Source organism: Equus przewalskii, chromosome 5 (assembly GCF_037783145.1).
Source record: "Equus przewalskii isolate Varuska chromosome 5, EquPr2, whole genome shotgun sequence".
NCBI classification, from domain to species: Eukaryota; Metazoa; Chordata; class Mammalia; order Perissodactyla; family Equidae; genus Equus; species Equus przewalskii.
The window spans coordinates 84683490-84708784 of record NC_091835.1 but is presented as its reverse complement, the minus strand read 5'-3'; the positions used below and the strand labels follow the sequence as shown (position 1 = coordinate 84708784).

Sequence of the window (25295 nt, the reverse complement as noted above, 5' to 3'; positions counted from 1 at the left end):
GGGGCGGAGCGGCCTCCACCGCGCGCAGGCGCGTTGGGCTCTGGCTGCCCGGGCCCGAGCCGGCTGGGCTGGGCTGGGACCGTTTTGCTGTCGGCGTTTCCGGTGTCCGGCATCCGGCAGCATCCTGGCGGGGAGGCGTGCTGAAGCTGTTGGCCAGTGGTTCGGAGGCGACAGGTGCTGAGCCAGCTGAGTCCCGGCCAGAGGGGAGAGCGTTACTTCTTGAAAGCATATTTTTAAACATTTTATTTTAGAAACCCAGACATAGGGAAGAGTAGACAGTGTGGTGAACCGTCATATACTCATCACGGTTAGCAAACTGTTCAGATTTCCTTCCTTTTGAATCAGCGTTTGGCTTTTTCACGTTTTAGAAGAGTGTCTGTTTTAAATGTTCCAATATACTTGGTTAGAGTTGTACATAATGTTCTACCGTATTTTAAATTTATTTCATCTGTTGTTACATCACTTTACTTACTCCAAACATCGTGCATTTGGGTTTCTTTGACCCTTGATTAGCCTTGCCAGTGATTTGTCTTTTTTTTTTTTTTTTTTGAGGAAGATTACTCCTGAGCTGACTGCTGCCAATCCTCCTCTTTCTGCTGAGGAAGACTGGCCCTGAGCTGACATCTGTGCCCATCTTCCTCTACTTTATACGTGGGACGCCCACCACAGCATGGCTTGGTAAGTGGTGTGTAGGTCCCTACTGGGATCCGAACCCATGAACCGTGGGCTGCCCAAGTAGAGTGCACAAACTTAACCGCTACACCAGCAGCCCAGCCCCAGTAATTTGTCTATTTTATTGGCCTTTTCAAAGATTACTTCTACTGATTTTGTTTCAAGTCATTGCTGTTTTCATTCTGACTTTTCCCCTCAATTTCTTGAATAGAATATTCAGTTCAGTTATTTTTATTTAAAAATAAAAGGATTTAAGGGTGTGAGTTAACCCCTGAGAGTAGCGCTGCCCACCGTCCTCTGGACAATGTAACAATGTAACATTCTCCTTGTCCTTAATTCCAAGGCAGTCTGATGACAGCCTTAATTTCCCCTCTGAGGTAAGCATTATGCCAGCACTCCTTGAGCCCGGCTTTGTGCAGGGGGCGGTATTTGGCGCTTGGGAGGTAATGGCAAGTGAAAGCAGACCAGAGCCTCTCTCAGAAGTTAGCGAGGGAAGACTGGTACTAAAGAATTATAAACCGTAATAAATGACTCTTCTGAAGCGACGAAATATGGTCCTGTGAACGTATCCTAGAAGAACCTGATCTAAACGTGGGAAGGGGAGGTGGTCAAGGGCTTCCCCAAGGAAACGACTCTTAGAATAAGACTTGAGAACGAGCAGAAGTTAATTAGGCAGTGTCCGAAGTCCAGCCGTGGTTCTCCTGATACGCATTGTTGCCCATACCCGCCAGACTCCAGCAATCAGCAATCCCTGCTGTACTCTGTGCCTTTTTTTTTGGTAAAGATTGGCACCTGAGCTAACAACTGTTGCCAATCTTTTTTTTTCTTTCTTCTTTCTCTCCCCAAAGCCCCCTAGTGCATAGTTGTATTTTTTAGTTGTGGGCCCGTCTAGTTGTGGCATGTGGGAGACTCAGCATGGCCTGATGAGTGGTGCCATGTCCGGGCCCAGGATCCGAACCAGCAAAACACTCAGCTGCTGAAGCAGAGCACGCGAACTTAACCACTCTGCCACGGCGCTGGCCCCTGTGTTCTGTGCCTTTTCCATTATATATTTGTATTGCCATCCTCCCTTCCAGTTTGGGAGGTTTTTGATTACTCTTTCAATCTCTTTACTTGTGATTGATCTATTCAGTTTCTCTATTTCTTCTTGATTCAGTTTTCAGAGGTGTATGAGTCCAAGAATTCAGCTATTTCTTCTATATTGGCCAATTTGTTGGCATATAGTTTTTCGTAGTATTCTCTTATAATCTTTTGTATTTCTGTGGTATCTGTTGTAATTTTTCCTCTTTCATTTCTAATTTTATTTGAGGCTTCTTTCTTTTTTTCTTGTGAGTCTGGCTAAGGGTTTGTCAATTTTTTTTATCTTCTCAAAGAACCAGCTCTTAGTTTCATTGATCCTTTGTACCTTGTTTTGGTTTCAATTTTATTTCTGCTCTAATTTTTATTATTTCCCTCCTTCTGTTCACTTTGGGCTTCATTTGTTCTTCTTTTTCTAGTTCTGTTAGGTGTGATTTAAGATTGCTTATTTGAGATTTTTCTCGTTTGTTAAGGTAGGCCTGTATTGCTATGAATTTCCCTCTTAGGACTGCTTTTGCCATATCCCGTATGAGATGGTGTGTTGTATTTTCATTTTCATTTGTCTCCATAGATTTTTTTATTTCTCCTTTAATTTCTTCAATGATCCCTTGGTTGTTCAGTAGCACGTTGTTTAGTCTCCACATCTTTGTCACTTTACCATCTTTTTTCTTGTAGTTGATTTCTAGTTTCATAGCATTATGGTTGGAAAAGATGCTTGATATGATTTCAATCTTCTTGAATTTATTGAGGTTTGCCTTGTTTCCCAACATATGGTCTATCCTTGAGGATGTTCCATGTGCACTTGAGAAGAATGTGTATTCCGATGGTTTTGGATGGAGTGTTCTGTGTATCTATTAAGTCCATCTGGCCTAGGTTTTTCATTTAATTCTACTGTTTCCTTGTTGACTTTCTGTCTGGATGATCTATCCATTGATGTAAGTGTGTTGAGGTCCCCTACTATTATCGTGTTGCTGTTAATTTCTCCTTTTAGGTCTGTTAATACTTGCTTTATGTACTTTGGTGCTCCTGTGTTGGGTGCATATATATTTATAAGTGTTATGTCCTCTTAGTGGAGTGTCCCTTTTATCATTATATACTGCCCCTTTTGGTCTCTCTTTACTAGTTTTGTCTTGAAGTCTACTTTGTCTGATAAAAGTATGGCAGCGCCTGCCTGCTTTTGTTTGCCATTAGCTTGGAGTATCGTCTTCCATCCCTTCGCTCTGAGCCTGTGTTTGTCATTAAAGCTGAGGTGTGTTTCCTGGAGGCAGCATATTGTTGGGTCTTGTTTTCTAATCCGTCCAGCCACTCTGTGTATTTTGATTGGAGAATTCAATCTATTTACATTTAGAGTGATTATTGACATATGAGCAGTTAATGCTGCCATTTTATCACTCGTTTTCTGGTGGTTCTGTACTTCCCTTGTTTCTCGTCCTGTATGTTTCAGACTGCCAATTCAGTTTGGTGGCTGTCTATGATGGTTTTTTCAGTATCTGTCATTTGACTTTCTGTTCTGACTTTTTGTTTAGTGGTTACTATGAAGTTTCTATAAAAGATCTCATACATGAGATAGTCCATTTTCTGATAGCCTCTTATTTCCTTAGTCTAAGCAAGTTCCATCCTTTTCCTCTTTGCTGGCTAAATTATTGTTCTCACAATTTATTCTGTTTTGTGTTGTGAGTTTGTGGTTAAAATAAAGTGATTATAGTTATTTTTGATGTTTTCCTTCCCTTTATCTTTAAGGTTATAATTAAGTGTTTGCTAACCTGTTCTGATGGAGAGCTGCAATTTTCTCATTTTGTCTGCCTGTTTATTTCCTTGCTCAAGGCTTCGTAAACCCTTTCTTTCTTTTCTTTTCTTTTCTTTTCTTTATTTTCTTTCCTTTCTTTTCTTTCTTCCCTTCCTCCCTTCCTTCCTTCCTTTCTCTCTCTTTCTTTCTTTTTTTTTCTTTCAGGTATGAGGGCCTTCTTGATCATTTCATCTAGGAGACGGTCTTGTGGCAATGAACTCCCTCAGCTTTTGTTTATCTGGGAAAGTTTTTATTTCTCCATCATCTGAAGGATGATTTTGCTGGATAGAGTATTCTTGGCTGAAAGTTTTTGTCTTTCAGAATTTTGAATATATCATCCCACTCTCTCCTAGCCTGTAAGGTTTCTGCTGAGAAATCTGCTGAAAGCCGGATAGGGGTTCCTTTGTAGATTATTTTCTTCTGCCTTGCTGCCCTTAGTATTTTTTCTTTGTCATCAACTTTTGCCAGTTTTACTACTATATGCCTTGGAGAAGGTCTTTTTACATTGATGTAATTAGGAGTTCTGTTATCTCCTTTCACTTGTAATTCCATCTTCTTCCCCAGGTTTGGAAAGTCCTCAGCTATTATTTCTTTGAGCAAGCTCTCTGCTTCTCTCTCCCCCTCTTCCCTTCTGGAATACCTATGATCCTTATGTTGTATTTTCTTATTGAGTTGGATACTTCTCAGATAATTTCTTCATTTCTTTTTAGTCTTAGTTCTCTCTCCTCCATGTGAAGCATTTCTATATTTCTATCCTCTAAAATGGTCATTCTGTCTTCTGTTATATCAGCTCTGTTATTTAAGGACTCCAGATTTTTCTTTATCTCATTCATTGTGTTTTTAATCTCCAAGATTTCTGGTTGGTTTTTCTTTATAGTTTCAATTTCTTTTGAAGAATGTGAAGAATTCCTTCCATTCATTAATTTTATTCCTGATTTCATTGAACTGTCTGAGTTTTTTTGTAACTCGTTGTGTTTTCTATGATAGCTATTTTGAATTCTCTGTCATTTAGATTGTAAATTTCTGTGACTTGAGGATTGATTTCTGGGTGCTTGTCGTTGTCCTTCTGGTCTGGAGTGTTAGCTACCTCTTCACGCTCTTTGATGGGGTGGACTTATGCCCTTGCATAGTGGTAGTATCTGGTCTCACATTCCACCTGCCACCACTGGAAGAGGGGTGCAGGAGCTGTGTATTCTGAGCCCGCTGCAGTCCCTGGCTGTTGAGCCTGTCTCTTGGAAGCTGTGCTGACAGGGTCTGTCTGCATTTGCCTGCAGGCTGCCACTGCTTTACACACATAGGCACACAGGTGCTCTGGCAGGGGTCTCCAGCTCTGGCTGACTGGCTGAGCTGATGCACTGGGTGGGAGGGGCTCTCTCTTTCACATGCAGTCCCAGGGGTGATCCTGCTCCACCCTCGCTCTCTGCCCTCGTGGGATGCTTGGCTTGGTGAAGATGCCCCTGTGATTGCTTAGCCTCCTCAGCGGTAGAGTGTTCCCACAGGCTGGGAGGCAACTCTGAGAGCGAAGGTGTTCCTGCAGAGGGCTGCCCCCACCCCATCAGAGCCGCGTGTGGTCCTGTGCCCTAGATTGCTGTCCTTTGGGGAGGCAGAGGAGTTCCTCTTACCTCCTTCCTCTGTCTCCCGGGGGTCCAGCACCTCCACCTTCAGATGTCTGGCTGCGTGGGCCTCTCAGACGTCTTTTGTGGTGTATGAATGCCTTCTGTTGGTTTATGAAAGTCCTTTTTGTTGTATCTTAGCAGGGAGAGTCTAAGGGAGGAGCTCCCTCTTCATGATGCTGACATCCCTCCCTTCCAGTTTGGATCCACAGAGCCCTCCCTGAGCAATGCTTTACAGCATTCACCCTCTCCTGCACTCCAGATAAGAGCCTAGACCCCCCATCTTCATTTAGTGTATTCAAATCATGGCTCCTTGTGATTATAGATTTGGATTGATAATCTTAGCATGGATGGTAAATTATGTTTTTATCATTCCTCAATTTCTGTTATAATATTTGAAAATGGTTAAAATATGAACTCTGAAATTTGGGTTAAAAGATAAAAATACCTAGTGGGTTCCAGCTGCCATTTGGTTTAGGGTCATTCAAGACCTTCCTGAGTCTAACCACATCTTTGACACTCATCCAGTTTTCCAGTGTTCCAGAACATGTACCTGTCCAGGCTGACTTATTGGGTCAGTGACTTTCTCTACCTCCTTCACCAGAGCACAGCTGCCCTAACCCTTATTCATCCTGAAATGTGATGATTATCCTTTTTCTTATTTACAGATGTTGAAAATTGAGGTTCATGGCTGTTATCTTGCAGCTAGAATGGGATGAGACTAAGATTCAAACCCAAGTTTCTCTGGCTCCACGGCCCACTTTCCCTCCTTTTTATTATGGAAAATTTCAAACTTGTGCAAAGTTAAAATGGTGTGGTGAAGCCTCCTGTACCCATCGCCTGGTTTCACAAACTGCCCTTCTGGTTTTGTATATACCCACACCTCCATTCAATTTTTAAAAGGTAAATTTGCATTCTTTCAAGTGCACAAATCTTAAACTGTAGTTTTTGACAAATGGATGCATTTGTGTAACCCACACTCCTGTCAAGATACAGAATATTTCCATCACCCCACAAAATTCCCTAGAGACACCCCTCCCCACCCCCAAGTGGAAGCCCCTGTTCTGATTTTTCTTCACCAGATTGGTTTTAACTGTTCTAGAACACCTTATAATTAATTGGTCATACGTGTGCTCTTCTTATGTCTAGGTTCTTTTGTGGAGTAGATCAATTCTTTCCTTTCACATTGCCGAGTAGTATTGTTTCATGTGAACATAACCACAATTTGTTTAGCCATTCTCCTATTGATGGGCATTTGGGTCATTTCGGTCATTTCCAGTTTTGGGCTATTGTAAATAATGCTGCCGTCAATACTTTTGTAGAGTTTTTGTGGCATTTATTTTCATTTCTCTTGGGTACACATGTAGGAGTGAAATTTCTTGGTTAAAGGGTAGGTGATTATAAGAAATAGTCAAAACTTTCCCCCAAAATTACACCACTTACATTCTCCCCAGCAATGTATCACTCACAGTTGCTCAGCATCCTTGCAGCCAGTTGTGTTGCCAGCCTTTGTACTTTAGCCGTTTTGATGGGGATGTGTAGTGATCTCTCGTGGATTTAATTTGCATTCACCATTGATTTGAGCGCTTTTTCATGGGCTCACTGGTTATGTACGTCTTCCTTTGTGAATCACCTGTTCTAGTATTTTGCCCACTTTTTAGGTTTTTTTGTCCTTTTTTATTGAGTTGTAAGAGTTCTTTATATATTCTGGCTATGAGTTGTTTGGTCAGATATATTTTTGCAAATATTCTCTCCTAGTCTGTGGCTTGCTTATTTATTTTCTTACTGGTGTCTTTGTGAGCAGTTTTATATTTTTATCAGTTTTTTCCTTTATGGTTATTGCTTTCTGTCTCTTGTATAGGAAATACTTGCTTACTCTCAGGTGAGAAAGATATTCTTTTTTTTAAAGGCTTTACAGTTTTAGCTGTTATATTCAGGTTTACAATCCATCTCCAATCAATTTTTCGGTATGGTATACAGCGGGAGTCGAGGTTCATTTAGTTTCCATGTGGATCTTCAGTTGTTCCATCACGATTAGTTGAACTCCACCTAGATCTTTTATTTTGAAAATTTTAAATCTACAGGAAAGTTGAATGACTAGCATAATAAACACTCCTGTGCCCTTCACACTGATTCACTGGTTAACATTTTGCTATATTTGCTTTATCTGTGTCAACTTTTAAAGCTGGACCATTTTGTAGTGCAGATTTCATGACCTTTCATGCTACATTGTGCAGCATGCATCTCCTGAGAATAAGGACAGTCACCTACCTACCATAATACCATTAAGGCACCTAAGAAAATCAACATTCAGTCATGCTCACTAATAAACCATCTGTTTTCCTACTGGAGTTTTGATAGGAATTGTGTTAAACCTGTGTATCAATTTGGGGGAGACTTGACATCTTTACTATGTTGAGTCTTCCAATTAATGAACATGGTGTGTCTCCATTTATTTTGCTCTTTGGTTTCTTTCATCGGTATTTTGTAGTTTTTCAGCATACAAATCCCACATGTGTTTTGTTAGTTACACTTCCCTATCAGTTCATACTGCTCTACCTCAGTTTTTAAATGGCTGCGTGGGAAGGCATAAGAATTAAAGAGGCTTCGATAAGTGAACATTTCATCTTGGGTCACTTTAGCTAGCCTCAATCAAAACTTGAGGCAGAACCCACTGCCTCTACACCTCTTCCCAGCCAATGCCAGGACGACAGTTATGATCAATGACTGCTGTCTGCCTCAGGTACAGGAGGGCTACCAGTACCCACCTCATTTAGGCCAGAATGCCCCGAACCTAGCAGATTAGAATCACCTATGGTGTATTATATTCAACAGTGCAAATTCTGTCACCCCATCCCAGGCCTCCTGAGCTGGACATCCCTAGGGGGAGCATCCTCAGATATGTACTGAACTCCTCAGGAGGGTTCAGGTGGTGAGCCAGCTGTGGGAGTTACTAGCCTAGACGGTGTTTTGTGTTTGAGTTGCACTCTCTCCCATTTGTGAGTCCTGTGCTCTTGTCCCTTTGGCACACTTGCTGATGTGCAGATGTGTACTCCCCAGTTCTTGGCCTTTCTCATGCCGATTCCTTAATCTGTAGTGCCTTCACCTTCCTGTGCTTTAGTCTCTTTGCAAATTCAGTGCATTACTCAGACCCCAGCCCAAATCCTACTTCCTTGGAGGCCTTTGAGCTGGAAGTCATTTCTTCCTGTTCTGATCCCTTGCGTCTCCCCTGCCAGGAGCGCTGATTTGATCTCGCAGCTTCTGTACCCCAGTGTCCCCAGTGCTCACTGTGCGCCAGATGCCACACTCGGCCCATTTTAGAGCAGGTTTGCTGAATGAGTTAATAAACTAGAAATGTCTTCAAAATAAAGAAAATAATATTCTTGCTATGTTCACCATCTTAATTGTAATATTTAAAAAACACTAAATTTTATGATAAATGAGAAATTACACCCCGGCTTAAAAATGAATCTCCTTTTTATCATCTTCATAATTTTAAGATATCAGAGTACTAATAATCACAGGAAAAAGTAGGATAATAGGAAATTCAGTTTCTTATTACATAAAGAGACAATCCTGGAATTTTTAAGAACAGCAAATTTTATTTTTTATATGATTTTATTAATAAACAGGGAAATACTGATATAATACATTAACAGTGCCACCATAATATTCTGAAAAGTACAAAATTCAAATATCTAAATTTTACAAACGTTTTCCCCATGATAACTCAAAAGAAAAAACCCAGTAATTACAAATATGTATATTTTATAAGAAATTCCCATTTATCATGGAAATTAGTGTGATTACAAAGAGTGGGTGAATTCGGACTGAATTTCATAACCTAACGGATCAAGACCCTGGTCTAGGAGCGTTAGGGAAGACTCTCTCAACTTCTGCAGCAATTTCCTGAGTTCCTCCTTAGAAAATACCTGATTGTAAAACAAGAGAAAAAGTTAAGAATGAGAACAAAGTATGAACCTACTGTCACCTAAGCAACCTGATTAGCTTAACGCAAGAAGAAATTCCTCTTTTAAGATTTGTGCAGCCAGAGGCCAGCACATTAGCATGGCCCAAGAACTTGAGAGCTGCGTCTCTGAGCCAGTCTGTGTGCTTCTAACTGCTTAGAAACGTATACATATTTTGGCAAAAAAGCACAAACATAACTGGACCATCATCACTTTAAGGAAATCTAAGCATCATTTTTTAAATGGCTGCATGGTAAGGTACAAGAATTAAAGAGGCTTTGATAAGTGAACAAGCTAAAAAATATAAACACATCTCACAAAATTAAATATTATTACAGAAATTATCAGATCACTAAAATCTAAAAGTGCAATGCTCTGGAACTTACCAGATACAGTTTGTGGCGCTCAGAGGACACCATATCTGCTAACTGCAGGCATTCCTGATACTGGCCAGTACTGTGCAATATGGTGTGAAGCAGAAAACACAGCATAGGCAGACAAAGCTTTCTCAGTAAAACCATCTGATGTGTTCTTTCATGGTCTTCTTCAGCATCCTACAGACAGACATCAAGCAGTCACTTTAACAACTTTAAGCTAAATACACTTATAAAAAAGTCAAGGACTAAATCAAAACCGAAATGCAAGTGCCCATTAAAAATAAGACAAGGGCAGTTCAGTCATGGTATCGAGTAGACAAGGCTGGCACAAAAGCATGAAGATGAACAAAATACACTACAGAGGAGTCACAGATGTGATAATGGACTCAAAATGCTTCTGAATTTGCATTTCTAGTATACAAACATATACAACGGGAGTAAGCAAGACTGAAGCCCACCAAGGCAAACATCAGAGCAGAAGACAACCCCACCCGGACATGCGCAGATGGAGGTGCCACTGCTCCCAGGAGGGCTGAGAACCCGCCAGACCACCGCAGGGGCTGTGGTCACGGGAGAGAGGGACAGGGAGGGACAGCTTCATGGCAAATGCTTTTTTTCCGCCTGGGAAAGATTCACCCTGAGTAACATCTGTTGCCAATCTTCCTCTGCTTTTTTTCCCTCCCCACAGCCTCAGTACATAGTTGTATATCCTAGTTGTTAGTCCTTCTAGTTCATCTCTGTGAGCCACGGCCACAGCATGGCTTCTGACAGATGGGTGGGGTGGTTCTGCACCTGGGCACCAAACTGGACTGTCAAAGGGGAGCACGCTGAACTTTAACCACTAGGCGTCAGGGCTGGCTCAGCACTTCTTATAAGTATACATAGATCTTTCTAGAAAGTTACGTGGGAGTAAGAGTGCAGAAGACCTTTTACGCCCTCTACAGTTTCTTACAACACATTTGAAAACTCAAATAATTAAAATAATAAAAAGGTACCCAACCACACTAAGATTTCTGAAATAATCTTAAAAATAGGAAGGAAATCCACAGAACTGATGGTGTAAAACAAAATAGAAAGAGGAGAAGCTAAAACAACAACTGCTCCTTTGAGAAGCCTAATAAGACACCTACTGACTTTTTAAAAAGGCGGCATCTTCTTAGAAGTTTGGAAATTGTTTTTCTTTATGACAGTTATATCAATCACTAAAAATATCTTCATGTGAGAGGCTGTATTAAGTTGCTAAAGCATTTTTCAAAGGCAGATATGGGTGGAGGTGTGAAGCAACATGATGTAATCTGGTAATTCTACCAATGGGTAATTGTACTTAGTCTGACCTGGGTCAGATTCCACACTTAGGGAAAATCACTGTCTATCGATCTTTCAGTCTTTGTTTTGAGAGATAAGTACACAAAAGCAAACATTAAAATGCATGCTTTGCATTTCCTTAGCTTTAAAAAGGAAAGTGTCTCCATTTCTTTTCCCCAGGAGGCACTCACTACCTTCAGAGGTGGATTTCACACACCTCACAGTCTTTCTTGTAATTCCTGTTAGCGATTTCTACTGGAACCTGTTAAGGATGAGAGGATGCTTCCTCCTGGTCATTCCATCTGTGCCAGATGTCGTCTTTCCCCTTATGCTAAAGAGGCAAAGTACCCCTGGCTCCTAGACTCCTTATCACCCCCAGGTAGCTGCAGGCTTTTTCTTTTAAAGATTTTATTTTTCCTTTTTCTTTCAAAGCCCCCTGGTACATAGTTGTGTATTTTTAGTTGTGGGTCCTTCTCACTGTAGCATGTGGGACTCTGCCTCAGCATGGCTGGACGAGTGGTGCCACATCCGCGCCCAGGATTTGAACTGTTGAAACCCTGGGCCACCGAAGCGGAGTGCACGAACTTAACCACTCGGCCACGGGGCCGGCCCCAGCTGCAGGCTTTTTAACAGCCTTATCTCACAGGATGGATTCTGGCACTGCATCTCCTGAATCCTGCTGCTGCCAAAAGTCAGCAGTGTTACAGGAGATCTCTTTGGCTGACTCTAGTGGATTCCCATCCCAGCAGATCAGGGGCTGTCAACCGTCTAGAATCATGCCTGATAGATCCAGCAATTTGCCACAAGGAAAAGGGAACACATTATTCTGCCACAACCTATGATATTTCCCTCATATAAATAAAGAAAAGGTTTGAAAAATCCTGTAAATATAAAAAACGAAAAGATTCTTTCCATCAGGGACATACGGTGCCTTATATGTGAGAAAAACTGACTAACTGATTTGTGCTGAAAGCAGGAGCTGACCTGTACTGACATTAGAGGTATCCCTAACATGAAGACAGTGCCTTCACCCCAATAATGTAGTGCCATTCATTTGCCAAGTATTTCCTGAAAGCCTCTTATGTTCCAGGCATTATTTTAAGAGCCAGAGTCAGAGAAATGAAGGAAACAATGCTGCTCCCTTCCACAAGGTTGCATCCTAACGAGAGTAGACATACAAAAAGCAAATAAATGTACATTATATCAGATTGTGATAAGTGCCACTAAGAAAACTAACGCAGGATAAGGAGATAGAAAGTAAGAGGTGGGTGCGTATACATACACATGCTATTAGGATAGGGTGGCTGGGGTTGGGAGGGTCTCTAAAGAGATGACGTTTGAGCAGCCTGCTGAAGGAAGCAGGGAGGCCACCCGTGCAGACATCTCGGGAAAGGAGCGTTCTTGGCAGAGGAGGAACAGCAAAGAGGCCCAGGAGCGGGACCGTAGTGAGGGGAGGGCAGCAGCGTGCAGGACTGGGGAGGTGGTCAAGTCCAGTGTGCGTGATCCTGGACGTCAAGAAAACTGTGTTTTATTCAAAGTGCAGTGAGAAGCCATCAGAAGGTTCTGAGTAGGAGAGTGACATCTATTTCATTTTAAAAGGATTGGGGCTGATCTGTGTGAGAAAGGAACTGTTGAAGAAAGAGTGGGAAGCAAGGGAAAGACAGCTGAGGCTTTGACAAGACAAGAATGTGGTGGAGGCAGAGATGGCAACAAGTAGGTAAAGATGACCTGCCTGCTCCATCCTCCTGCCTCCACACAAGGGGACCATTCTACAGTCTGTAAAAACCTGAGGTACAGACTAAGAGACAGCGTGGAATGCCAGGGCTATCCTGAACAGCTGTGCTTGCACAATGGTGTCTGGCCAGATGAAGGAGTGGGGGTTGTGCTCCAGTCTATGGGTTACACGCACTTGGCATGCACTCTCTGTGTAAGAGAAGGGTACCATTTCCCTTCTTATACAAGTTTCTGTGCACCATATTTCTGTGTACCATTTCCTAATTCTTATACAAGTGATGCATGTGCTAGTGGGAGCCTTGAATAATTCCCTATTTTGTTGAAGATGTAAGAATATTAAGCTAAACTCAACCGAGGTGACTCAAAATATCATAATTTATCATTTGAGCGTCCAAGAAACCTGTTCTTGTCTGGAGTAGATCTGAAGAAGTGACTGAGACTGAATATTGATTTTTAAATATTTGAGAAAACAAAGTGGTTGTCATCCAGTGCTTTCCATTCCAACGCCATTTTTACAATACGCCAGACTGTCTATTTTGTGGCTTTCATGATCTAATCTACTAAGATTAACTACTAATTAGAATAAAGATTTATGTATAAATAAGGCACTCAAGTCTTCAAAATTTAAAGGACATTTTTTTAGCATTTTGCAACACTAAAATTTTATCTCCATGAACACCAGCACAAGTCAGAACAGAAGAGTTTAGCCTGAGGAATGTGCTAAAGCTTCAAAACTATGAAGTCAGCAGAGTTCCAGTATGAATTTTAGGATAAGAAGTGGAGACTGTTAAGGTAATTACTCTATCAGGAATAGTAGCAAATTGGGGCTCAAATTGTCTCCTGTGCCTAGTGTTTTTTGCTTCTGATCAGAAAAGGGAAGCCAGAGGAGCTAGAAAAATGGAGTAGCCAAAGAAATAGCAGTGACTATCTTGGGACGTGGGAACGGTGGAAGGGAAGATACCAAGGACACTCCTTGGTTTCTCTGAAGAGCCAAGACCCCAGCACTTCAGTTCACCTTGCAGGGATCACAGGTCTGCAGAGGCAAAACTCATCACTCCCTGCGTCCATCACGCCCCAGGGCCGGCCTCAGTGTCCTCCCTGCACGTGACGGTCACCTGCAGCACCCTTCCTCTCCTCGGCTCCTGCAAGTTCTACCCCATTCGTTCAAGACTCAGGCAAACGCAGCACCGTTTGAGCATCCCATCCAGATCTCTTCCAGGAAGAAGCAACCTGTTCTTTTCCCAAACTCATAAAATATTTAATCTATTCTTCTGTAACTGGTTCTCAACCCAGGCTACACATTAAAGCTCTCCAGGTGATTAAAAAAAAGGCCCAGTCCCACCTCAGACCAATTATGTCAGAACCTCTAGGGCTGGAAGCCAGTGTCTTTCAAAGGCTCCTCAGGTCACTCAGTGGACAGCTCAGAGGGGAGAGCCACTGCTTCATGTACGTCTCACTCACGCTACTAGACTTATCTTCACACCCCTAAACTGACTTGAGTACATGTATAATTAAGGTTTTAGGTCCTGAATTTAAAAAAATTAGATTTCAGTATCCTGAGTGAACATATTATATCTGCAGAAATCGTTTACCCGAGAGTCAAATATTCCTATGCCCTAGTAGTGTTTGCAGTTTTGGCTTAAATTATGGGATGCTCAGTTGTAAGCACAATGGTTATAGAAGATCGACAGACGCTCCTGTTGAGACAGAACTTTAAAAAAAGACATAGTTTGTTTTGAGGTTTTTTTTGCATTCAGCTATAAATAATGCGCACAGCTTACCTCTCTCACATCCACCATCCACCCTCCATCAACAAACAACAAGACGTTGTACATTTTTTCCTTCACGTCAGCAGTTAGGGCATCCAAGTGCCCTTTCCAGATACTGTAATCCATCTGCAAAGCAGACACAGAGCAGATGTATAATGGGCTGAACCCAACGAAGGATGGATTTGTAAAGTACAGACAGGAATATACACATGGAACATCATTCTGAAGAGCTGACATTGTCAGCCAAATATAAATATAAATATCAACATCAACAGATTGCAGGTAAACAAAACACTAAAATGTTAACTTTGTAAATGAACACTAATGACACCTGAAGGTATGTTTTATGTTTGGTTAATTATCTACAGAAAAGTAAATAAATAGATGGCTCTTTTTCAAAGTGGAACATGACTGGGAAGATCGCCTGTTACAATAGGAATGTCGTTGCTGAGGAAGTAACCTCTTTAAATATATGACATATATTTTTTAGGTGTAATAGACGTGTCTCATCTATATTCAACGTACCTCATATTTCTTTTCTTTGTGTTCATGAGCCACTTTCTCAGTGAAAGTTGCCTGAGTTATCAAAGTAGGTTTTTGTGGAGCCGAATTCATATGCTTAAACCACTCATTAAAGGTTTCATGGGCTTCCTAAAATGTAAAATAAAATAGAAAGATATGAAAAAGAAATAAAACTTTTCACGTATGTTCAACAAAGCTTTTAAAATTTGGTTCTTAGAAATAATTTTGCAGCATCAAGAAATAAAACTGTTTAATATTTACTTTTTATGCACAAAGAATCATTGTGAATAACTGTTTTGTGAATAACAGCAAGGTGTATATATATATATGTGTGTGTGTGTGTATGTTGTGTTTTCTGGGACCCACTCCTCAGCACCCTGCTACATATGTATCTTGGCATTTATCAGTCTGTGATGTTGTCGTCACCCTGTGATGATGTCACCTTGTGATGTTGTCACTCTGTGAGTACGCATGTTTACATGTGTCTTGACTAGCCTATTAGCTTTCAGAGGACAAGGATGGACAGCCATCCACAGATTAAGTGCTAGAACCCAGCCCAATGAAATTACTTCATTGTTTGTTGAATGAAGTTTTAGTAAGTATGTTATTTTAGTCATAACAAATATACAATATCTTGCTTTTCTCAGTTACTGCCAAACAGCAGAAATACTGAAGTTGAGACAAGCATTCAGAGACACCTAAGCAAACAGAAGTCTCAGACGTCACACACTGTCTGCCACGTGAGACGTTCTTGGTTGTGAGCACTGATGACAGGCTCAGGCTGACGAAGGCCAGGGCATGAATGCTCTGCCCTTGTGGACCAGACAGCACACAGTCACAGGGAGAGAGGACGAGTCAGTCTACCTCTGGAAAACAGTCCAGAGTCTGCAAGTGAATCAGAAAAATCATCACGAAGACAGGCACATTTGTGGTTTTCTTCCCAATCTCACCAAATAAGCTCTAATGCACAGATGTTCTCTGATAGCATTATCGTCTTCGGCAGGAAGTGGACTTTCCATTCCTCGTTCCTCCCACTGATTGTAGATTTCTGCTATCGAGTCCTGAGGAATCTTCACAAATACTTCTTTTGCAGCTTCATGCTTTTTTGATGCTGTGAAAAAGATATACCATTTTCAATATATGTGGATTTCTATGTAATGGTTTAAAGGAGCCGAATCATTGGTTTGCAACTTTTACAGTCGGCCGTAACCAGTTCAGATCCCAAGATACTTCTGTTACAAGTCTGAGTGATCTTTCTGCCTAAGGGCCCAGCTTTTCCCTTATTTCAGTGTGACAGTCACAAAAGGATTCATTAGGTGCAGTTACTTTACATACGTCTGTGTCTTAAAAAAAAGCAATTACATTTTTCAAAGTCTTAAGACTATATGCAAAATTGAGTGGACGTGAAAATTCATTGTTAAATCTGTTCTGTTTCCTAACACCAGGTTTGATATATAAGAGTGGCTGTTCTGTACCCTCCCCTACTGGAAGGGTTAGAAAAACAAAACACAAAACAAAGTTCAAGAATATATGGATTTGAACCAAAACTTTAAAAAAGAATATAAAAATACAGCATACCCAAGAATTTCCTCATTATCGCATTGCCTTGTTTTAGTGCTTCTGCCCTCTGTGCTGGGTCAAATACCAACCAGTCAATTACATCAATCTTCAAACGGTCCTCCTGTTCATTTAAATGAAAAAAAGAAACATCAATTTTTTTTTTTGGAGGAAGATTAGGCCTGAGCTAACATCTGCTGCCAATCCTCCTCTTTTTGCTGAGGAAGACTGGCCCTGAGCTACCATCTGTGCCCATCTTCCTCTACTTTATATGTGGGATGCCTGCCACAGCATGGCTTGACAAGAGGTGCCATGTCCACACCCAGGATCTGAACCGGTGAACCCTGGGCCACTGAAGTGGAACGTGCAAACTTAACTGCTGCGCCACTGGGCCGGCGCCCCCCCCACCCTTTTTTCATGAGGAATATTGTCCCTGAGCTAACGTATGTGCATATGCCAAGCTTCCTCTATTTTGAATGTGGGACACTGCCACAGCATGGCTTGATGAGTGGTGTGCAGGTCCACACCCAGGATCCAAACCCGCAAACCCTGGGCCACCAAAGTGGAGCGCACGAACTTAACCACTATGCCACTGGGCCAGCCCCAACAATTTTGTTTTTTTTCTAAGATATTATGCAAATCATAGAATTAACTTATACTTGCATTTCGAGTGAACATCATTTTCCCTCAAGTTATACAAAATCATGAAAGAATCTAGCTTTCCTTAGCTTATTTTCACATTTAATGGCTCTCTATTGGATTATAGAGAAATGTACTGGACTGTGACTCTGGAATCATATATTGTGTACCATCAACTTAACCACAGGAGTCCTTTAAGCACTACTCTCAAGCTTTTTTCTTTCCTAGGTAAAACTTTCTTTTCCTTTCTGAAAACAGGAGTAAGCAAGCAATATAAGAGTTAGTGACTGATCAAGTATCTAGAATTATCTGAAGGGGAAAAAATTCAATGCTCAGGTTTTTTTCTATTCAAGAAACTTCCTTTAACATAATACTACTGTAAGTTACCCCTTACATAAGACCTTAAGTTTGTTGTCAATTTTTATAATGTAAAAGGTTTTGGCTGACGAGGAGAAATTCTTTAAAAAAGAAAGAAGCCAGAGTATTTAAAGGTAGGAGTTCACCCGAGAACAACGTGGGGGAGCACTGGGAGTTACAGGACCCCCCATCACCTCAGTAGTGCCGGCATCCAGGGCTGGGGCCAGGTCATGATGACTGAATTCCCCGTTGTCTTTCTTTCGAATATTCTCAACTACAGTTTTTGTTATAGTTGCAATATCCAAATCTAAAGAATTTTTTGAAGAGATAAAAACAAGAATTAATTTGTCACAGTGATTTAGTAAATTTGGGATAACAATTCTTTAAAACTACAACATGTAAAATATGAAAGACATAAAAGAAAATGACAAAATTAGAAGACATATTACACGAGTTACAGTGTAAGCTATTTTATTCCTAAAACAGAATTTCATTCCTTTTTTTTCCCCCTCTCAAGAGAAATAAGATTTAAAACTAGAAGGATAAACGTTACTAAAGCCAAAATGATAATTTGCCTACAGGGCCCAACAGGGGAAGTTCTCCACTGTTTTTACCTGCTTCTTTAGCCAGTTCCAGGCAATGGTGGCGCTGTTCAAATTCCGTAACACCTTCCAAAAATAATGCATACTGGGCAACAGCCAGGTCTTGAGGCAAATGACAGGTGTAAAATGCTATGAGATTTGTATGTTTCTCATTTATTAAAAGCTAAAAAATAGAAAAGATCAAAGTATGTCAACAATACAAGTTCTAGGATCAGCAGTGCTTTTTCAAAAGTTCACTTCAAAATTTCAAATGTATTTAAGAGAGATTCATACAGACATGGATTTGTGATGCTAAAAAGAATAATTTTAAATTTTAAAAAATGTACTTATGTTAATTAAAAGATCTCTTATGGATTCTGATGACTTTCCTGCCACTAGGTATTAAAATATTATCATTGTGATTTCTGTTTTCATTAAAATAGTAAAAAAAAAAGAATCAAATTGTGGATTCTCAAAGTTTACCTGTATGTATGTCTTTAAAACCTCAATGGAAACTTCTTCCTTCAAAGGGAAAAAAGATATAATTCAGTTATAAACACATCTGCTTATATGTAACAGCAATATATCTAATAAAAATTCTGCTATTAAATTATTTAATGACTTTAATATTTACCACTGAGCAGTAACTATATGCCAGGCTAGGTGCTTAGCAAAGTTCATGCATTGCCTGATTTAATCTCATCATAACTCTGTGGGTGGTTACCATTACTGTTCACATTTTACAAAGGGAAGAAACCAGGACCAACGGAGGTTTTATTTGCGCAGAATTACAGAGCCAGAAGCTGCTGAGTAAGGGTGGGCACCCAGGGTTCTTCCTCCAGAGCCCAAGCATTCAATGCTGTATCATTCCGCCTCCTACATGTACTCTGGCCAAAATATTACAATCATTTAGGAAAGAAGAAAACAAAGGTTTAAAATCTCACACAGAACTTAGTCTGGTTCCGTTAGCAGCTTGAGCCGGTTGATTTAGAGTCGGGTACTGATGAGCATTAAAGTTACAGATTTACCCAACACCAGGTACCCAGCAGCACTCTGCAGCCATGGACTGGAACCCTAACGGTCGCTGCACTGAGTTATCCTGGGGTGAGCACAGCAGACTACAGAGCAGACTTCTGCACCGCCGCCACCGCAGCCCGTCTTCCGGAGGATGGGTATACAGCCAGGGCCTGGCACGGAGGCATAAAGGCTTCCTTTTACTTACTTTGGTTTGTAGTCCCAGAGTTCGAAAAAACAAAATGAGGTGAGTCATGAAGCGGAGGAGGTGTCCAGGTAGATTATTTCTGCTTTTAGCAAGCCATTTGCTAAACTCATCCATCAGACCTACAAGCGTCAAAGCAAAGATTCAACAGGAGGGATAAAAATCAAAAGAAGAAAAATAAATATTACCAAGAACATTTACCGCATTCCTAGAGTGTAGTTAAGTCACTACTCATTGTCAATAACTGTTATATAAAACAGACTATGTTAAATTCAAACTTTTTAGCAATTAAGTGAATAGCTGCATTCAAATAGACTGATATTTATAAAGATTAAAAGATGTGGTGAGCCATATGCACTGTTTTGTTAACTTATTACAAAACTACTATCAGAAAACAAAGAACTCATACAAAGTAAAATAAAACGATTATATCTTACCATCAATGTCTCCCAGGATAAGGAATTTTTGAACTATATGATAATGTTCTTGATTCTCTTCCAGAACTCTCTGAAAAAATTTTTACATTTTTCATAAATCTTCTAGTGTTCATTCTGTAGTACATTCTGGAGTGTGTACTCATTGTCAAACTAAAAATGTCAAACTTTTGAAATAACACACATAAAGAAAAAGTTGGAAATAAAAGATCTTAGGAGATCAAAACAAAATAAAATGTGGGAAGGACACTGCCTTTGGAATATACTCAAGGCTTACAAATCCAGGACTGAGCAATATCTCTGAAAGCAGAGAACTGTGACAATTTAATCTGTGAATGTTATTAAACTTTCATTTTTCATGTATTACTACTGTGTGCCTTGGCACTCCATGGTGGGCCAGAAAGGAAGGGCACTTGTGACTGAGCAAAATGAACTGTAAGATTCCTTCAATATGAACACTGGCCTTAAAAGCATTGTTTGGGTATTTTCTGCCATGTGTGGCACCAAGAGTAACAAAAACCATCAACATAGTAATTAGGCAGAGTAGAGAAAACGATTTACAGGTAACCTGCAGCTGGATCTTTTGAAGGAAACAGTTTAATTTTTGTCAAATATTTAAAATTTTTATTTAGTTATCTAAATTTTCTTTTTTTTTTTTTGAGGACGATTAGCCCTGAGCTAACCTGCTGCCAATCCTCCTCTTTTTGCCAAGGAAGTCTGGCCCTGAGCTAACAACCATGCCCATCTTCCTCTCCTTTATACGTGGGACGCCTACCACAGCACGGCTTTTGCCAAGCGGTGCCATGTCCGCACTGGGGATCCGAACTGGCAAACCCCGGGCTGCCGAGAAGCGGGACATGCGCTCTTAACTGCTGCGGCACTGGGCCGGCCCCTATTTATCTAAATTTTCTTTCAGCGTTTATTCTTTTTACATCCAAACCTTTGCTCCACGTGGAATTATTTTAATACACGGCATACGGTAGGGATCTAGCTTTGTTTTCTTTCTGGATGGAAAGTTAATTATGCCCACACCATGTGTCTACATAAACCATCCCTTTTCCTCTAAAATCAAAGGTCACCGTGTCACCTGTTAAATTCTCAAATACACTTGGATCTAATATGGGACGTTTATGTTCCACTGATCTATTTGTTCCTGTGCCAATTCCACACTGTACTGCTGTTATCTTTATATTAGCTTTCATTATTAAGACAAGTATCCTATAACTATTGTTCTTTTGCAAATTTTCTTACCATTCTTACTTATTCTTCTATTTGGAAATTTTCTATCTAGAAGTAATCCCCCAAAGCATTAGGTTTCTATGTTAATTTTGGGATGACTGCCATTTACATTAAATCCTCTCATCCAGGAACACGTATATACTTACTCTATAATAAGATTCTATAGACTCTATAGTTTTCTGTATAAAGGCCCTCAAACCCTTGGTTAATTTTATTTCTAGGTACCTTACAGTTTTGGTCAGTAATTTAAATGGGACTTTCTGGGGGTGGGGAGGCTATATCCTTTTCTAACTAGTTGGAACAAGTATAGAAAGACTGATTTCTTGTAACTTTGCCTTGAATTTAGATACATTAACAAATTCTCTTATTAATTCTCTTATTTATTCTAGTCACTTACTGAGTCTTGAGGTCCTAGATTTATAATTTTATCACGTGACTGTTCTCCCCTTTGTAATATTTATATCTATTCCTTGACTTGTTTTTTTTTAAACGTTTTATTTTTCCTTTTTCTCCCAAATCCCCCCGGTACAAGTTGTATATTTTAGTTGTGGGTCCTTCTAGTTGTGGCACGTGGGACGCCGCCTCAGCATGGCCTGATGAGCGGTGCCATGTCCGTGTCCAGGATCCAAACCGGCAAAACCTTGGGCCGCTGAAGCAGAGCCCACCAACTTAACCACTCGGCCATGGGGCCGGCCCCTATTCCTTGACTTTTTAATTTTCATTGGCTGGAATCTCTATAATAATAGACTGCTAATAAACATTTGACAGAAAAAGTATCAATTTTCTTACTATATGAAGAGCTCATTTATAACAATAAGGAAAAGGTAAAACCCAAGGGAAAAAAACAGGTAAAAGATCTGAATAGCAAATTCGCAAATGGTCTCTAAACAGGGGAAACTCCCCTGCCCGTGAACAGACAGATGCGAGAAGCACAGTGAGCTCCGACTCCCACCTAATCTGAAGGACTGGCACAAAACCAGAAGGGTGACATTTGGGAGCTGAGAATGCGGGAAAGGGACATATTAATAAATTACTTGTGGGAGTATGAATTAATTGCTACAACCAGGTAATTAATTTAATGTACACATACCCTTTAACCCAGCAACCCTGCTTTCAGGTCACTTATCCTAAAGAGCAGGACTGGTAGAGAAGCATGTGTGTATACAAGAATGTTCACTGCAGTGCCAGAAACAACCTAAATATCACCAATAGGGAATGACTTTAAAAAGTATACATCATTTGGGCCGGCCTGGTGGCGCAGCAGTTAAGTGCACATGTTCCACTTCTTGGCGGCCCGGGGTTCGCCGGTTCAGATGCCGGGTGCAGACATGGCACCGCTTGGCAAGCCATGCTGTGGTAGGTGTCCCACATATAAATAGAGGAAGATGGGCACAGATGTTAGCTCAGGGCCAGCCTTCCTCAGCAAAAAGAGGACTGGCAGCAGATGTTAGCTCAGGGCTAATCTTCCTCAAAAAAAAGAAAAGAATAAGTTAGATGGAGACTAACTAACTTGGAGAGAGTATCACCAAGAGAAAAACCCCTCCACGCTGTAAAGTAATGTATGCAGTACAATGGGAAAACAAAACCAAGACCCTCCACGGGGATACCTACATTATTGACATGTCGGTGTGAGAGTGTGGAGGACGACACAGCAGGAGACTGTCAACCTGCTTTATCATCTCAGGGGAATGAGAGCCACCATAGAAGGGCTGAGAGAAAGTGTTTATAAAGCTTTTATTTATATCCTGGGATTATTGTGTTCCAAGGACATGCAGTATTACTTCGGTTATTTAAAATTTTTTAAAAGAATATTACTTTAAAAAAAGAAAATCTTGTTAATTTTTCCATTGTGTGTTTAGTTTTTTAAAAGGAAAAGGATAAACTAGCTTACATGTATATCATATATTTAAATGAAACCAATCCTAAACCAAAGAAACAGACATGAGGTATTACTTTAAATACATCTAAGTACTTAAGCTTCCTCCTTTTAAAGAGTCTTTCTCATGTGGACGATAGGCAAGGAAAAGAGAGGAGATGACAAGATTTCACGTATTTTTTGCCTTTCTACTACAGTGCACAAGAGTATAATATTGTTTCCTATTCCAGTCATCCTAAAATTTTAATATTTACCTTTTTATCAGTAGCTTGAAGTTCTTCAAAAACCTTTTCTAAGGTCCAACTTCAAAAGAAGGAATAGGAAAGGGATGAAATAATATTAACAACGTGAACAAGGGCTACAAATACAACTTCACAGAGCATACCTCAAATCACGTGACTCAAACAAACCAACAAACTCACTTGGCTTCCAAATATTCTCTAGGGAGCTCTTCAGTTTCATCCAGAGTCATGACTGACGTGCGGACCTCCTGTTCCACCAGACTGTCCACCATCACCCGAAAGTAGGCCCACACCGTATCTTCCCAGGTGTCACAGACAGGAAGCAGCTTTCCCCCCATTCCAAAACAGTAAAACGTAGACAGTCAGCAAAAAAGAAGGGAAAAGCAGTTACATCCATTGATATGGGCTATAGTCACTATAATGACATAAAACATTGTGGACTGTAAAATATATCAAATAAACTCTAACGCCTACAAACCACATCTTCTAAGTAGTTCGAACAATTAAGATTTTTTTTCATACTGAGTTCACAACAGCATCAATTTTCCATGCTGATATAAGATGGTGTTTCAACTAATTATTCTAACATCCCTCAAAATACCTGTAAAATGTATGGTGTGGTGGGGTTGTGAGAAGCACACCCACAAATATGAGACAATCCAGTCACTGTGCCTTAGCGGTACACCTCTGCATAAAGCTATGGGTACCATAAGTCATCAATAGATGTATGTTGTCATTAAACTTACAATTCTTAGAAACTGAAGTCTGATTTCATGTATCAAAACATCATTTGATGTATGGGACACACCATATTAAGCAGCTCAAGCCGCTATTCTATTTCAATATTATCACTGATACTCTTAGCAAGTAGCTTAAGTTTGTAAGATTTACTATACACAATTACTGGAATATTGATCTGACTTCACTTCATAAGAAAAAAAGATTTATTAAAATAGATCGCATACCTGCTTAAGATTCCCACTTAAAGCTGCATAAATTGCTCTCTCATATCTGTTAAAAAGCTCCTGAAATACAATGAATATAAATAAATTTGAAATATTGTTTTTCATAGTATGTCAACTTTTTTCATAATCTGGAATTTTGCAATGTCTTCTAAGCTGAAGTGATTTATTTGCTTGATAGTTTCTAAACTTTAGTGAAAGACCTAGTGGGGTAACAAAAGGAAGGACCCCTTAGTTTGATGACAGAGTGAATGCTGATACCTTCAAGAAAAGTCAACAGCTAAATTTCAAGCACAAGGTGAGAGCAGATCCAACTCTAATGGATGCTTTCTCTCTAACAGTCAAATTTTATTCCAGATAGAACCCGTAAAGGTCATTTCCCCAGCAAATTAACTGACACTGACCTAATGACATCAAAACAAGGCACTTGGAACCTGCCATGCTTCAGTTTGCACAAATTCCTAAGGAGAATTAATTATACTCATCAAATGATCCCATTTTCCATCCAGATTCTGCTAATGGCATTTGTCCTCTTTTCATCCAAACAAGAGACTTGAGAGGCTCACTATACAACTAGCCCTCCTTGGCCTTCCGTCTCAGTCACTGGTCCTGTCCATCCTGCTCCTTTCCATTGCCATCAGTGCTGTCCTAGGACAGGCCCTTGGTACTTAGTGTCTGAAGAATTCTGACAGGCTGCGAACTGGTTTCTTGGCCTTCAGTCCATTCAGTTTTAAGCCTGTTTTCCACTGCCATGCTAATCTTCTTAAAACACTGCTGCCATGTGCCCTCCAGGTTTTGATGGTTCACCACTACGTAGGATAAAAAGTTTTCATTCCCCAGAGTAGCACCTGAGGACCAACACTGCCTGTCCTTAATTTACCTTTTTCAGTCAACTTTCCCATTACAGTCAGTTCTGCTACAATGCTTGTTTTGAAATGTGAATTTGTTTCAATGCAACTGATGTATCAAGCAACAATTTGATCATAATGCAGATTGCCCATTTGCTTACATACAATTTCGTCCACAAGAAACAACAGATGAATGCAGAAAACTACACGTAGCTGAACTGAGCCACTTAGAAATACAGAAAAGTGACACACTTCAAACATCTACCAGCTACCTCAGTTCACCAGGGGTGTTATAGGCTAAACTGATTTGCATAGAGTGTTACAATTTTCTGTTTCATTTCAGATAACCTGCTTCTACCACTTCACAATAACTCATAAGCTGCACACCCTCTGACCTCCAATTCCACAAGCAAACTTCAAGTCTTTTTAAGGTAAAGTGCCATATTCATTGTGGTATTTATGTATTTCCTGACCATTTAACAGGAAACTGGGCTACTGTTTCTAGTAAGTCACCTTTT

At 40.4% G+C, this 25295-nt stretch overlaps 1 protein-coding gene and 1 long non-coding RNA gene across 9 annotated transcripts in view; one reads left to right on the top strand and one right to left on the bottom strand.

The window, feature by feature from the left end:
• Positions 1-65: 65 nt before the first annotated feature.
• On the top strand, positions 66-25227 carry LOC139083652 (uncharacterized). Its single transcript, XR_011540540.1, has 3 exons — positions 66-307; positions 557-678; positions 25121-25227. It is a non-coding gene; the product is annotated as an uncharacterized lncRNA (long non-coding RNA).
• Positions 8731-25295, bottom strand: part of NUP107 (nucleoporin 107) — a 43488-nt gene continuing 26923 nt past the window's right edge. For all 8 annotated transcript variants that reach the window (XM_070622010.1, XM_070622014.1, XM_070622012.1 and 5 more), the window contains 14 exons: positions 23933-23992; positions 23148-23293; positions 22980-23028; positions 19614-19683; positions 19180-19298; positions 18441-18479; positions 17991-18141; positions 17571-17683; positions 16402-16504; positions 15774-15934; positions 14827-14952; positions 14314-14427; positions 9503-9670; positions 8731-9080 (listed from right to left, as the gene is read on the bottom strand). In XM_070622010.1, coding sequence (XP_070478111.1) covers positions 8955-9080; positions 9503-9670; positions 14314-14427; positions 14827-14952; positions 15774-15934; positions 16402-16504; positions 17571-17683; positions 17991-18141; positions 18441-18479; positions 19180-19298; positions 19614-19683; positions 22980-23028; positions 23148-23293; positions 23933-23992 — 1545 coding nt within the window. In that variant the 3' untranslated portion in view covers positions 8731-8954. The remainder of the gene's footprint in view (positions 9081-9502; positions 9671-14313; positions 14428-14826; positions 14953-15773; positions 15935-16401; positions 16505-17570; positions 17684-17990; positions 18142-18440; positions 18480-19179; positions 19299-19613; positions 19684-22979; positions 23029-23147; positions 23294-23932; positions 23993-25295) is intronic.